This window comes from Pongo abelii, chromosome 20 (genome assembly GCF_028885655.2).
Source record: "Pongo abelii isolate AG06213 chromosome 20, NHGRI_mPonAbe1-v2.0_pri, whole genome shotgun sequence".
In the NCBI taxonomy this organism is placed as follows: Eukaryota; Metazoa; Chordata; class Mammalia; order Primates; family Hominidae; genus Pongo; species Pongo abelii.
The window spans coordinates 60,465,377-60,480,023 of record NC_072005.2 but is presented as its reverse complement, the minus strand read 5'-3'; the positions used below and the strand labels follow the sequence as shown (position 1 = coordinate 60,480,023).

At 51.9% G+C, this 14,647-nt stretch overlaps 2 protein-coding genes across 13 annotated transcripts; one reads left to right on the top strand and one right to left on the bottom strand.

Annotated features, from left to right (window-relative positions):
* Positions 1-23: 23 nt before the first annotated feature.
* Positions 24-4,307, bottom strand: NDUFA3 (NADH:ubiquinone oxidoreductase subunit A3). The gene is made up of 4 exons (XM_024236736.3): positions 4,181-4,307; positions 3,881-3,955; positions 985-1,062; positions 24-182 (listed from the first exon to the last, which is right to left on the bottom strand). The coding sequence occupies exons 1-4, from the start codon at positions 4,188-4,190 to the stop codon at positions 91-93; spliced, it is 255 nt and encodes an 84-aa protein (XP_024092504.1). The 5' UTR covers positions 4,191-4,307; the 3' UTR covers positions 24-90.
* Positions 4,308-4,339: 32 nt separating this feature from the next.
* On the top strand, positions 4,340-12,550 carry OSCAR (osteoclast associated Ig-like receptor). 12 transcript variants are annotated; one of them, XM_054538995.2, is made up of 7 exons: positions 4,375-4,562; positions 5,248-5,345; positions 6,132-6,332; positions 7,300-7,332; positions 10,105-10,407; positions 10,839-11,120; positions 12,142-12,550. In XM_054538995.2, the coding sequence occupies exons 3-7, from the start codon at positions 6,221-6,223 to the stop codon at positions 12,168-12,170; spliced, it is 759 nt and encodes a 252-aa protein (XP_054394970.1). In that variant the 5' UTR covers positions 4,375-4,562; positions 5,248-5,345; positions 6,132-6,220; the 3' UTR covers positions 12,171-12,550. The 12 variants fall into 12 exon arrangements, with proteins under 12 accessions (XP_054394972.1, XP_054394973.1, XP_054394971.1 ...); XM_054538992.2 differs by having other exon boundaries at positions 4,391-4,562; positions 11,844-12,549; XM_054538997.2 differs by lacking the exon at positions 5,248-5,345 and having other exon boundaries at positions 4,340-4,411; positions 12,142-12,548.
* The last annotated feature ends 2,097 nt before the right edge of the window (positions 12,551-14,647 follow it).

Genomic DNA, 14,647 nt, shown 5'->3' with positions numbered 1-14,647 from the left:
CTCTGATCACACGCATGCTCACGTTCTGGGGTTGGTTTTCACATTTTTATTGGGAGCCGTGGGAGGGGCCGCCTCTGTCAGTGGAGGTGCTCACAGTTTCTTCAGCCACTCCAGGCTGGGGCCCTGAGGGTCCTGGGGGTGGCTGGGCATGTCGGGCATGTTCCCATCATCGCGGACGGGCACTGTGGGGCAGGAGGTGGGCCACTGAGACCAGCACGTCTCCAGGGCCCTGGAGAGAAGAGCTGGTCTGTCACTTTATGTTCAGAGAGGGAAGGGGGACCCCAGGGGTGAGAGGGGAAGGGTCAGAGAATCAGTGATGCAGAAAGAGGCGGGAAATCCAGAGACTGAGAGACATGGAAAACCAGAGAGAGACAGCGAGCAAGACATCCCATGCGAGAGAGTGATAGGGTCAAAAGAGATGGGGAAACAGGACAGAAACCTGAGAAGATGGAGACTGAGAAACCACCACAGATGGGAACCCAGAGAGGGACAGAAATCTGGAAAGGTAATAGAAACTCGAAGCACAGGCCAGGCGTAGTGGCTCACGCCTGTAATCCCAGCACTTTGGGAGGCCAAGGCGAGTGGATCACAAGGTCAGGAGATCGAGACCATCCTGGCTAACACAGTGAAACCCCGCCTCTATTAAAAATAGAAAAAAATTAGCATGTCGTGGTGGCGGGCACCTGTAGTCCCAGCTACTTGGGAAGCTGAGCTTGCAGTGAGCTGAGATCGCGCCACTGCACTCCAGCCTTGGCGACAGAGCGAGACTATCTCAAAAAAAAAAAAAAAAAACAAAAAAAACGAAGCACAAACACAGAATAGTATATGAATTATATCTCAATTCTTAAAAAATGGAACAGGGGGGTCCAGGCACCACTGCAGAATCTCTGATAACTGCTTAGGAAAGACCTGCCCGTAACTGCCCTTATCCCAGCACAGGGAGGCTGGGCCTATTCCAGCGATCCCTGCCTGGCCCCCACTCACCTGGGTAGTTGTAGGGCGTGGCCTTGTTGATCATGATGGAGTACTTGAAGTAGGGGCTCAATGGGGGCAGAATTACAGCTGTGGAGAGACACAGGGGTGAGGCCCAGGGGAAGGTGGCTCTGAGGAGAGGGGAAGAGAAGCTGAGCCTTGGCAAAGGGAAGATAAAGTACGAAGGGGGAGGGCAGCAGGGAGGGCCAGCACCTCCAGGAGGATCCTTGGTACCTTGGGATCCCTACTTATAGACAGGAGGATTTAAAACTCTTTTTTGGGGGGTAGGTGGAGGTAGGGGTGGGAGCCTAACACTCACAGATACACGGGGCCTAGGTGGAGGTAGGGGTGGGAGCCTCACGCTCACGGATACATGGGGCCTAGAGGAGGCAGCGGTGGGGTTGGTTGTGGAATGGGCATGTTTGAGTGTAGGGGTCATCATGGAGCATCCTGGGGGTAGTGTCATGGGCTATTCTGGAGAAATCAAGACTGTTACAAATTTGGCTGGGCACCGTGGCTCACACCTGTAATCCCAGCACTTTGGGAGGCCAAGGTGGGCAGATCACCTGAGGTCAGGAGTTCACAACCAACCTGGACAACGTGATGAAACCCCATCTCTACTAAAGGCACAAAAATTAGCCGGGTGTGGTGGCAGAAGCCTGTAATCCCAGCTACTCAGGAGGCTGAGGCAGAAGAATCCCTTGAACCTGGGAGGCAGAGGTTGCAGTAAGCCCAGATTGTGCCATTGCACTCCAGCCTGGGCAACAGAGAGAGACTCCGTCCCCAAAAAAAAAAAAAAAAAAGACTTACAAACTGGAGGAGAAAGGGTTGCACAAACAACAGTGACTGACCACAGTCCATCTAGAGTGGGAGCCAGGAATCCTGGGGGATGGGGTACAGTTCATAAAAGGAATGTTCTAGGCCAGTGCTGTCTGACAGATGGTAAGAGCCAGGTATATAATTTTATATCTTCTAGTAGCCACAGTAAAAATAAAAGATAGAGATAAAACAAATTTTAAGAAACATACTTGGATGGGCGAGGTAGCTCATGCCTATAATCCCAGGACTTTAGGAGGCCGAGACGGGTGGATCACCTGAAGTCAGGAGTTCGAGACCAGCCTGACCAATATGATGAAACCCCATCTCTACTAAAAATACAAAAACTTAGCCGGGTGTAGTGGCATGCGCCTGTAATCCCAGCTACTAAGGAGGCTGAGACAGGAGAATCGCTTGAACCCGGGAGGCGGAGGTTGCAGTGAGCCGAGATCAGGCCATTGCACTCTAGCCTGGACAAAAGTGAAATTCCGTCTCAAAAAAACAAAACCAAACCAAAAAAAAAAAAACATGGTACATCCAAAACATCACTTCAACATGTAATCAACAAAAGATTATTGGTAGTTTACACACTCTGTTATACTGAGTTTTTGAAATCCAGTGTCTTATACCACCTTAATTCATACCAGCCCCACTTCAAGTGCTCAGTGGCCACATGTGGCTGGTGGCTGCCATACTGAACAAGTGTTCAGAACCTTACCTAGTGCCTGGCTGGTGGGCCAGCAGTACTGACAAGACCTGGGAACTCTTAAAAAATGCAGAATCCCATGCCCCATCCCAGACCTACAGAATCAGAACCTACAGTTTGGCCAGGCGCAGTGGCTCACCCCTGTAATCCCAGCACTTTGGGAAGGCAGATCACTTGCGGTCAGGAGTTCAAGACCAGCCTGGCCAACACGGTGAAACCCTGTCTCTACTAAAAATACAAAAATTAGCCGGGCGTGGTGGTGCCCGCCTGTAATCCCAGCTACTTGGGAGGCTGAGGGAGGAAAATCACTTGAACCCTGGAGGCGGAGGTTACAGTGAGCCATGATCAAACCATTGCACTCTAGCCTGGAAGACAGAGCGAGACGCCATCTCAAAAAAAAAAAAAAAAAAAAAAAAAAATTAGCTGGCAGGGCGCCGTGGCTCACGCCTGTAATCCCAGCACTTTGGGAGCCGGAGGTGGGTGGATCACGAGGTCAAGAGATCGAGACCATCCTGGCTAACACGGGGAAACCCCGTCTCTATTAAAAATACAAAAAATTAGCCGAGTGTGGTGGCGGGCGCCTGCAGTCCCAGCTACTCGGGAGGCTGAGGCAGGAGAATGGCGTGAACCCGGAAGGCAGAGTTTGCAGTGAACCAAGATCGCGCCACTGCACTCCAGCCTGGGCGACAGAACGAGACTCAGTCTCAAAAGCAAAAGCAAAAAATTAGCTGGGCGCCTGTAATCCCAGCTACTCGGGAGGCTGAGTCAGAAGAATCCCTTTAACCTAGGAGGCCGAGGTTGCAGTGAGCCGGGATCGCGCCACTGCACTTCAGCCTGGGTGAGAGTGAGACTCCATCGCAAAAAAAAAAAAAAAAAAAAAAAAAAGCTACGTTTTAACAATCCCCCGCCCCCATCCCTGCAGGAACTCCGGTGCTAATTAAAGTGTGAGTAGCGCAGTTCCAGGGCAGAGGGCAGAGGTTTTCAATCAGCAAGGCACATTAGGATCATACGGGGATTTTCACAAGACACATTCCCCAGCCCCACCTCCAACCAAGCCAACTCAATTCAGAATGGGGGAGAGGAGAGATGAAAGGGAGGAGGAGGATCTGGACTTTTTTTTGGTGCTCAGGTGTTGTTAAGGGACAAGCAGGGTTGAGAACATCTCATTTAGAGGGGTTAAGAGCGTATTGGGTAGGTGGAGAGGAATGCGGGGGGCGATGGTGGAGAGGTTATAATGGGTATGGGGATAGATAAGGGGATGTCGTGGGGGTGCAGACAAACTAGAGGGGACCCGAGGGCGGCGATAGGGCTTTAGGGGTGCAAGATGGAGGGATGTAGGGGAACAGGGGTGGACGATGCAAGTTTGCGCCTGGAGCACTCACGCACCGAGGCCCCCGATGACGAAGGACACGACCAGGACTGGCTCCTTGTCCCAGGTATTCCTGAGGAAGGCGCCGACTCCTGAAGGGGTGGAGAGGAGCGTCACCCCTGCAAGTAGCTGCCCCCGGTGACCTCTAACCCTCTCGTGCCACCCCTGCCCTGGAGGAGCCCCCTCGTGACTTCTGCGTCCCCCTCCAGCACGGACCCCATCGCTTCCACCCCTGCCCTGCCGCACCTCAGTCCCAGAACCGCCCGGAGGTTCCCGGAACTACCCGAGCCCCGCGCGCCACCGGCACCTGCACTTACTCGCAGCCATCTTGGTCTCGGTGGCGGCGACAGCGGCAAGGACGCGGAGCACCCTGGGAGTTGTGGTCCCTATGCGCGAGAAACCGCTCCCCGGGCTGCGCGTGCGCCCTGGAGCAGAAGTAGAGGCAAAAGCCGGGACGCGGAGCACTCTGGGAGTTGTGGTCCCTCTGTGTGAGGGCCAGCTTTCGGAGGCTGCGCGTGCGCACTAGCGCAGAACAAAGCGCCATGGAGGTAAAAGAAGTGGTGTCAGGAGCAAGCGCAAGCCTGACTTTGCGGACCTGCGTGGAATCCCCTTAGTCTCAGCCTAGAAGTCGCTCCGGAGTGACTAGTCCTCCTCCTGCGACCCACCTAAGGCGGAACAAAATAGTCCCCATTTTATAGTGTATGTATGAAAGCCAATTTTACAGACGAAGAAACCGAGCCCGGGAGAGGGTGAATGACTAACCTGTCCTTCGAGGTCTCAGCTCAACATCAGCTTGTCCTGGAAGCGCTAGGTCTCATCCCAGATGGGTTAGGAGCTTTCTGCGGCTCTCACAGTGCCCTGTTACCGCCATTATAGCTCAGATCACTTAAGAAACTGACCTGGTCTGGGCCGGGCGCAGTGGCTCACGCCTGTAATCCCAGCACTTTGGGAGGCCGAGGCGGGCGGATCACGAGGTCAGGAGATCTAGACCATCCTGACTAACATGGTGAAACCCTGTCTCTACTTAAAAATACAACACAAATTAGCCGGGCGTGGTAGTGGGCGCCTGTAGTCCCAGCTACTCGGGAGGCTGAGGCAGGAGACTGGCGTGAACCCGGGAGGCGGAGCTTGCAGTGAGCAGAGATCACACCACTGCACTCCAGCCTAGGCGACAGAGCAAGACTCCGTCTCAAAAAAAGAAAAAAAAAAAAAAAGAAACTGACCTGGTCTGGGTCTTTCAGTCGGACTAGTAGGGGCTGCTTGAGAGCAGTAACGGAGTCTGAGTTCCCTCTGTGCCTGCCAACATCGCACAGCGAGGGTCTGGCACGTAATAGGTGCTAATTTTTCTTTTTTTCCTGAGACTGAGTCTAGCTCTGTCCCCCAGGCTGGAGTGCAATGGCGTTATCTCGGCTTACAGCAACCTCCAACTCCCGGGTTCAAGCGATTCTCCTGCCTCAGCCTCCTGAATCGCTGGGATTACAGGTGCGCGCCTCCACACCCGGCTAATTTTTCTATGTTTAGTAGAGACGGGGTTTCTCCACGTTGGTCAGGCTGGTCTGGAACTTCCCGACCTCAGGTGATCCGCCCGCCTTGGCCTCCCAAAGTGCTGGGATTACAGGCGTGAGCCACTGCGCCCAGCCTATAGGTGCTAATTTTTATCTATCTATCTATCTATCTATCTATCTATCTATCTATCTATCAATCAAACACAGTATCACAGCAAGAGCCTGGCACATAATAGGTGCTAATTTTTATCTGTCAACCAATCTATCAATTGATCAATTAATCACAGCAAGGGCTTGGTGTTAATTTTTATCTATCCATCAATCAATCACAGCAAGGGCCTGGCACTTAATAGGTGCTAATTTTTATCTATCTATCTATCTATCTATCTATCTATCTATCTTTCAATCACAGCAAGGGCCTGGCACATAATAGGTGCTAATTTTTATCTATCTGTCAATCAATCACAGCAAGAGTCTGGCACATAATAGGTTCTTATTTTTAAAACAAGACAGATATCTTTCTATCTGTCTGTCTATCTATATTTAAAGACATGGTCTCACTCTATCACCCAGGCTGGAGTGCAGTGGCACAATTTATTTATTTATTTTTTAGACAGGGTCTCGCTGTGTTGCCCAGGCTGCTCTTGAACTCTTGGGCTCAAGCGATCCTCCTGCCTCCACCTTCCGACTAGTATTTGTTTCTAGAGTTAAATTAATGAACACCACAGGTTATGACTGACCCCCCTGCTAACTTTTTCCACAGTGCCACAGGACTATGACACAGTCACCCACAGGTCCCCACCTCGATACTCTCTTCCCTAAACGAGTATCTGGTCTGGGTCTGGCTTTCTGATGTTGCCTCATTTCCTGGGAGGGGAGAGGGTGCGACCAAGCCCTGGCTCCAGCTCCAGCGAACATTTGCCCACCATGGCCCTGGTACTGATCCTCCAGCTGCTGACCCTCTGTGAGTCGCCCCTTTCTTCTCCCTGGGTTCCTGGCTGGGGTTGGGGGCAGAGAGAGAGAGGCAATGGAGACCCAGACACCCTGCAGGGGGACCAGGCAGCAGATTTGGGATTCTAGGTTCAAATAAAGAACAGGACTGGGGCCTAGACCCCTGGGTCCTAAAGCAAGAGAACACAGATTCCCGAAAGAGGAAGGAGGAAGGAGGTGGGGACAGGTCTCTCTAGCTCTTGAGGCAGGAAGAGGGCAGGAGACAGGGAGGACTCCTAGATTGTCATGTGGGAAGGGGATGGAAGCCAGGACTCCTGATTCCCTGAGAAAAGGGGGCTGGGAACAGGGCTCTTAGCTCCTGAGAGAAGAGGGAAATGGGGACCCAGATTCCTGAACTCGTGAGAGGAGAAACTCTCGATTATTGTTCCCTGGAAAGGTGGAGTTCAAGGGCTTGAACTCTTGGGTGCCCAGGCCAGAGGGGTCTGCGTTCAGACTTCTTCAGTAGGTGGGCAATGGATGTCTGAATTTCTGCCTACTGAGACAGGAGGAGGGAGGGATAAGATTCTCATTTCCCAGGGGAGATAGGAGCTGGGGACTCAGATTCCTGGGCTACCAATGAGATGGGGCTGGCCACAAAGGGCTTTGAAAGGAACTCGCTGTCGGGCACAGTGGCTCATGCCTGTAATCCCAGCACTTTGGGAGGCAGAGGCAGGCGGATCACCTGAGGACAGGAGTTCAAGACCAGCCTGACCAACATGGCGAAACCCCATCTCTACTAAAAATACAAAGATTAGCCTGGTGTGGTGGTGGGCACTTGTAGTCACAGCTACTACGGAGGCTGAGGCAGGAGAATCGCTTGAACCTGGGAGGCAGAGGTTGCAGTGAGCTGAGATCACACCACTACACTCCAGCCTGGGCGACAGAGTGAGACTCTGTCTTAGACAAAAAAAAAAAGAAACTAGTCCCTCAACCTTCTACAGGGCCTCTGTGTCACACAGACATCACTCCATCTGGTGAGTAGCCACCCCATCCACTCTCCTTTACGTTGCTGACACCCCTTTTCCAACTACTCAGATTTTATTTTGGTGCCCAATCCCATCCCAGATATCCTTATTTTCCTCCCTCCCTCCATTCCTTCCTTCCTTCTTTTCTCATTCCCCTTAGTGGCCATTATAGGTGAGTACTGAAGACCAGGAACTTCTGAGGCAGAGACCTAAGCTAGGACCTCAGTTTCACCATCGTATTCATTTATATGACCACATGACCTTGAACAAGCCACAGCTTGCTAAGACTCCATTTCCTTCTCGGCAAAATGGGCCGCTGTGAGATTTCATCAAATCACATGTGCAAAACCCTGAGCCTGACACAGTACAGGGCTTAAGAAATAGGATCTTGGGCTGGGCGCAATGGCCAACGTCTGTAATCCCAGCACTTTGGGAGGCAGAGGTGGGCGGATCACAAGGTCAGATCGAGACCATCCTGGCTAATGTGGTGAAACCCCATCTCTACTAAAAATTACAAAAAAAAAAAAAAAATTAGCCAGGTGTGGTGGGACGCACCTGTAATCCCAGCTACTCAGGAGGCTGAGGCAAGAGAATCACTTGAACCCAGGAGGCAGAGGTTGCAGTAAGCTGAGATCACGCCACTGCACTCCAGCCTGGGTGACAGTGCAAGACTCCACCTCAAAAACAAACAAACAAACAAACAAACAAAAACTCTCTTGGAGATATTTCAGTGTCACTATAGCTATCTCTACCTATTTTATTTATTTATTTATTTATTTATTTATTTTGAGACCAGTCTCTCTCTGTCGCTCAGGCCGGAGTGCAGTGGTGCAGTCTCGGCTCACTGCAACCACCTCCTGGGTTCAAGGGATTCTCCTGCCTCAGCCTCCCGAGTAGCTGGGACTACAGGCACACACCACAATGCCCGGGTAATTTTTGTATTTTTAGTAGAGACAGGGTTTCACCATGTTGGTCAGGCTGGTCTGGAGCTCCTGACCTCAGGTGATCCCTCTGCCTCAGCCTCCCAAAGTGTTGGGATTACAAACATGAGCCCCCTCAACCCGACCCTTATTTTTATTCATTTTTAGAGACGGGGTCTCATTCTGTCACCCGGGCTGGAGTACAGTGGCTCTATCATAGCTCACTGCAGCTTTGAACTCCTGGGCTCAGAGAATCCTCCAGCCTCAGCCTCCCAAAGTGCATGCCACCATGGAGTTCTCACTCTGTTGCCCAGGCTGGAGTGCAGTGGCATGATCTCAGCTAACTGCAGCCTCCGACTCTAGGGTTCAAGTGATTCTCCTACTCAGCCTCCCAAACAGCTGGAACTACAGGCTAGCACTACCACACCTGGCTAATTTTTCTGTTTTTAGTAGAGATGGGATTTTACCATGTTGGTCAGGCTAGTCTTGAACTCCTGACCTCAGGTGATGCACCCACCTTGGCCTCCCAAAGTGCTGGGATTACAGCTGTGAGCCACCGGACCCAGCAGCCTTCCTGTACTCTTAATTTGTGTGATTTGTGAATAAGTGATATCTGCCAGTACTCTCATTTGTCCTCTAGTTTTGTCTTTTAGCATACACAACTTAAGAAATTTGAAGTGGTCGGCCGGGCACGGTGGCTCACGCCTGTAATCCCAGCTCTCAGGGAGGCAAGAGGCAGGAGGATAGCTTGAGCCCAGGAGTTCGAGACCTGCCTGGGCAATATAGCAAGACCCCATTCTCCAGAAAAAGGAAAAAAAAAAAAACCCAAGAAATTTGAAGTGGTCAAATTAATTAATCTTCCATAGAACTTTTTATTTTATATTTTAAGAAGACTTCCTTACCCCAAGACAAATATATTTTCCTATAGTTTTTTGAATACTTTTATAGTTAAAAAAAATGAAACACAGGGTCTTTAATTAATCTGGAAATTGTTTTGGGAAATGGTGTGAGGTAGGGATCCAACATTTTTTTTTTCTCCAAATAGCAAGTTTTGGCAACTCTTGAAATACTATATTGCAAACATTCTGGAAAGCTATTTAAAATTAGAGTTCTGGCTGGGCGTGGTGGCTCACACCTGTAATCCCAGCACTTTGGGAGGCCAAGGTGGGAGGATTGCTTGAGCCCAAGAGTTTGACAGTAGCCTGGGCAACATAGTGAATGCTCGTCTCTACTAAAAATAAAAAAAAAAAAAAATTAGCCTGGTGTAGTGGCATGTGCCTGTGGTCCCAGGTACTCAGGAGGCTGAGGTGGAGGATTGTTTGAGCCCAGGAGATTGAGGCTGCAGTGAGTTGAGAACATGCCACTGCACTCCTGCCTTGAGCAACAGAGCAAGACCCTGCCTCAAAAAAAAAAAAAAAAAAAAAAAAAAAAAAAAAAAAAAAAGTCTGGGCGTGGTGGCACAAGCTTGTAAACTTAGCACTTTGGGAGGCCGAGATGGGAGGATTGCTTGAGGCCAGTAGTTCAAGACCAACCTGGTCAACATAGGGAGACCCCCCCCCCATCTCATTACTTAAAAATAATAATAATAATAAAATTACAGAGTTCTGGGACCTGACCTTTTGAAACTATGTTTACAAACTGTGGAGTAAAGCTCAGAAGTTTCTGTCCTGCCCCTCTGATTTGCACCTGGTTTTAACAAGCCTTGATTGTAGTCCAGTCTCTCCCTGATTTTACAAACAGGAAACTGAGGCTAAGAAAGGGGCAGTAATCGTCCAAGGTGATTTTCCTCCTTCCCCAACTTCCCTTTCATCTTCTGGGGCTCCCAGGAGGCCCGAGGACCCAGGCAGCCCCGTTTATTCAGTCCCCCCAGCTTCATACCACCCTAAGCCATGGCTGGGAGCTCAGCCAGCTACAGTTGTGACCCCTGGGGTCAACGTGACCTTGAGGTGCCGGGCACCCCAACCCGCTTGGAGATTTGGACTTTTCAAGCCTGGAGAGATGGCTCCCCTTCTCTTCCGGAATGTGTCCTCCGAGCTGGCAGAATTCTTTCTGGAGGTGGTGACTCCAGCCCAAGGGGGAAGTTACCGCTGCTTCTACCAAAGGCCAGACTGGGGGCCGGGTGTCTGGTCCCAGCCCAGCGATGCCCTGGAGCTGCTGGTGACAGGTGAGGTCCTGGGGTCGGGGAGGAGAAGTGGGTGGAACAAGGGAGGTGGGGGAGGGACAGAGAGACAGAGCGAGGCGGGCAAACTGATAGATTCACAGACACAAGAAAAGACAGATACAGAGACACTAGGGGGAGAGAGAGAGACAGGGGAGCAGAGAGAAAGAGAGAGAGGTACAGTGCGGGGGGAGAGAGACAGAGAAAGAGGCAGAAGAAGAAAGAGGCAGAGAGAAAGGGAGGCAGAGAGAAAGGGAGGCAGAGAGAGAAAGAGAGACAGGCAGACAGAGAGAGAGACAGGCAGAGAGAAAGAGAGAGAGGCAGAGAGAGAGAGAGAGGCAGAGAGAAAGCGAGAGACAGAGGCAGAAAGAGAAAGAGAGCGAGCGAGCGAGCGAAAGACGCTCACGCGGCCCGGGACTCTCACCCCGTCTCTGCAGAGGAGCTGCCGCGGCCGTCGCTGGTGGCGCTGCCCGGGCCGGTGGTGGCTCCTGGCGCCAACGTGAGCCTGCGCTGCGCGGGCCGCCTGCGGAACATGAGCTTCGTGCTGTACCGCGAGGGCGTGGCGGCCCCGCTGCAGTACCGCGACTCCGCGCAGCCCTGGGCCGACTTCCCGCTGCTGGGCGCCCGCGCCCCGGGCACCTACAGCTGCTACTACCACACGCCCTCCGCGCCCTACGTGCTGTCGCAGCGCAGCGAGGTGCTGGTCATCAGCCGGGAAGGTGAGGGCCCTGAGGCCCGGCCCGCCTCCTCCGCCCCAGGAATGCAGGCCCCAGGCCCTCCTCCCTCAGACCCAGGAGCCCAGGCCCCCAGCCTCTCCTCCTTCAGACTCAGGGGTCTAGTCCTGCAGCCCCTCCTCCCTCAGACCCAGGGGTCTAGTCCTCCAGCCCCTCCTCCCTCAGACCCAGGGGTCTAGTCCTCCAGCTCCTCCTCCCTCAGACCCAGGGGTCTAGTCCTCCAGCTCCTCCTCCCTCAGACCCAGGGGTCTAGTCCTCCAGCTCCTCCTCCCTCAGACCCAGGGGTCTAGTCCTCCAGCTCCTCCTCCCTCAGACCCAGGGGTCTAGTCCTCCAGCTCCTCCTCCCTCAGACCCAGGGGTCTAGTCCTCCAGCTCCTCCTCCCTCAGACCCAGGGGTCTAGTCCTCCAGCTCCTCCTAATCAGACCCAGGATTCCCGGGCCCCAATACCTCCTCCCTCAGACCCAGGACTCCAGGCCGCCAGTCCCTCCTTCCTGGACCCAGGACTCCATGCCCCCAGCCCCTCCTTCCTGATCCAGGAGTCCAGGCCCCAGCCCCTTCTTCCTGGACCCAGGAGTTGAAGCCTCCATCGACTCCCTCTCAACTTTGAGACTGTGGAGTCAGGTCCCTAAGTCCACCCCAGGGGCTGGAAACCTGGAGTTCAGGGCCCAGACTTTGGGGTCCGGGAGCTGACGGCCCCTCTCTCCCAGCTCCGCCCGCAGACCCTGGCTCCTCCGACTACACCCGGGGAAACCTTGTCCGCCTGGGGCTGGCCGGTCTGGTCCTCATCTCCCTGGGCGCGCTGGTCACTTTTGACTGGCGCAGCCAGAACGGCGCTCCTGCTGGTATCCGCCCCTGAGCCCCAGGAGCACTGCAACCCGAGACTTCCAACCTGAGTAGCGGAGAAGCTGGGACCCTGGGCTGGACTGTCCTTTCCTGCAGCCCCGCAGTCCTGATGGCTGAGCCCCGCGGAACGGTCCTTAGACCCCCCTGTGCCCTGTGCTGTAGCTTCTTTGCAGGCCTTTCCCAAGGAGTAGCTGAGTGGAAGACGCGATCAGTGGTTAAGACGTCCAAGCCAGAAGACAGAGGGTTCGAATCCCAGCACTGCCGTCCACTCACTGTAATAGTAGCAGCTACAGAAAGGTAGTAGTGAGACGTCAAGCCAGCTGGACTTTCTGGGTTGAATGGGGACTTGGAGAACTTTTCTGTCTTACAAGAGGATTGTAAAATGGACCAATCTGCACTCTGTAAGATGGACCAATCAGCGCTCTGTAAAATGGACCAATCAGCAGGACATGGATGGGGACAATAAGGAATAAAAGCTAGCCAGCGCGGCACCGCACCAGAGTTCCCTTCCACGCTGTGGAAGCTTTGTTCTCTTGCTCTACACAATAAATCTTGCTGCTGCAGACTCTTTAGGTCCGTGCCATCTTTAAGTGCTGTAACACCACGAAGGTCCCTGGCTCCATTCTTAAAGTCAGCGAGACCACAAACCCACAGGAAGGAACCAACTCCGCACACAGTAGCAGCATTCAGAAAGCGCCCTTCCCCAACTCTCTCTTGCCTTGACGGTAAAATGGATGCACTGATAAAACCCACTTCATAGGATTGTTGTAGGATTCAGTGGGTAATACACACAAAACATTTAAAACAGTAACTGGCCCGTAGTAAGTGCTCAATAAATGTTAGCTACCCTGTAACACCGATTTCTACCAGACTCAGTGCCGAAAGGAAGGTCTCACCTTTTTTCCATCAAGCATAATCAAGCACAACTTTTTCTTTCTTTCTTTTCTTTTTTTTTTTTTTTTTTTTTTTTGAGAGAAGATCTCACTCCACCCAGGCTGGAGTGCAGTGGCGCGATCTCGGTTCACTGCAACCTCTGCCTCCCGGGTTCAAGTGATTCTCGTGCCTCAGTCTCCTGAGTAGCTGGGATTACAGGTGTGCGCCATCACGCCCAGCTAATTTTTGTATTTTTAGTAGAGATGGAGTTTTGCCAAATTGGCCAGGGTGGTCTCGAACTCCTGACCTCAAGTGATCCACCTGCCTCGGCCTTCCGAATAGCTGGGATTACAGGTGCGTAACACCATGTCTGGCTAATGTTTGTATTTTTAGTAGAGAGGGGGTTTCGCCATGTTGGCCAGACTGGTCTTGAACTCCTGACCTCAGGTGATCCGCCCGCCTCAACAACTGAATTTTGAAGTCTAATTAGCCACCTGGGGGCACTAACGTGTTGAAAAGATGGGAGGAGAGACTGAGCGGGTCTTCTGGGCTTTGATCTCAGTACCAACGTCGGGCCTTGGTAGAACATATCCAGGACAACCTCCCTGGCATATGTGGCTGTGGGAAATAATAATAATTTTAAAAAAGGAATAGGCCGGGGGTGCTGGCTCACACCTGTGATCCTAGCACTTTGGGAGGCCAAGGCAGGCGGATCACGAAGTCAGAAGTTCGAGACCAGCCTGGCCAACATGGTGAAACCCCGTCTCTACTAAAAAATACAAAAATTAGCCGGGCGTGGTGGCGGGCGCCTGTAATCCCAGCTACTTGGGAGGCTGAGGCAGGAGAATTGCTTGAACCCAGGAGGCTGAGGTTGCAGTGAGCCGAGATCACGCCACTGCACACTCCAGCCTGGGTGACAGAGTGAAACGCTGTCTCAAAAAAAAAAAAAAAAAAAAAAAGAATAAAGAAGAGACCCAGGTCACAAGGAAGGAACCAGACCTGGATGAGGCTGCGATGTCATCAAATCCAGTCTTCCCACTTTATAAATGGGAAAATGGTGGAAAGAGGGGCGATATTAAGTTTCCCTAAATGTGTACAGGAAGTCAGTGGCACATCAGGGAGTCTTTTTTTTTTCTTTTTCTCTCTTTTTTTATTTTATTTTATTATTATTATTTTTTTTTTTTGAGGCGGAGTTTCGCTCTTGTTGCCCAGGCTGGAGTGCAATGGCGCGATCTCGGCTCACCGCGACCTCTGCCTCCCAGGTTCAAGTGATTCTCCTGGCTCAGCCTCCTGAGTAGCTGGGATTACAGGCGTGCGCCACCACTCCTGGCTAATTTTGTATTTTGAGTAGAAACGGGGTTTCTCCATGTTGGTCAGGCTGGCCTCGAACTCCCAAACTCAGGTGATCCACCCGCCTCGGCCTCCCAAAGGGCTGGGATTACAGGCGTGAGCCACCGTGCCCAGCCCTCTTTTTTTAAAAACTTATTTCCACCCAAAGCGAAGAAAAAGGAGTCTTGGCCGAGTTTGTACTTCAACTTGACTCTGTGTATTCATCCATTCAATCACTCCTTCATTCACCGTTCACTCATTCATGTCTAGCGTTGATTCTCATCCTTATTTCTATTGAGCATCTCTTTTTCCTTTGCTTTCATTTGTACATTTGTCTATTTCATTTGTCTTTATCCATCATTCATTCATTCATATTTCCATCCATTTAACCCATCCATCTCTTCATTAACCAGTCAGTTTTTAATCCACTCAACTATTTATTCATTCAATATCCGTCAATCTACCT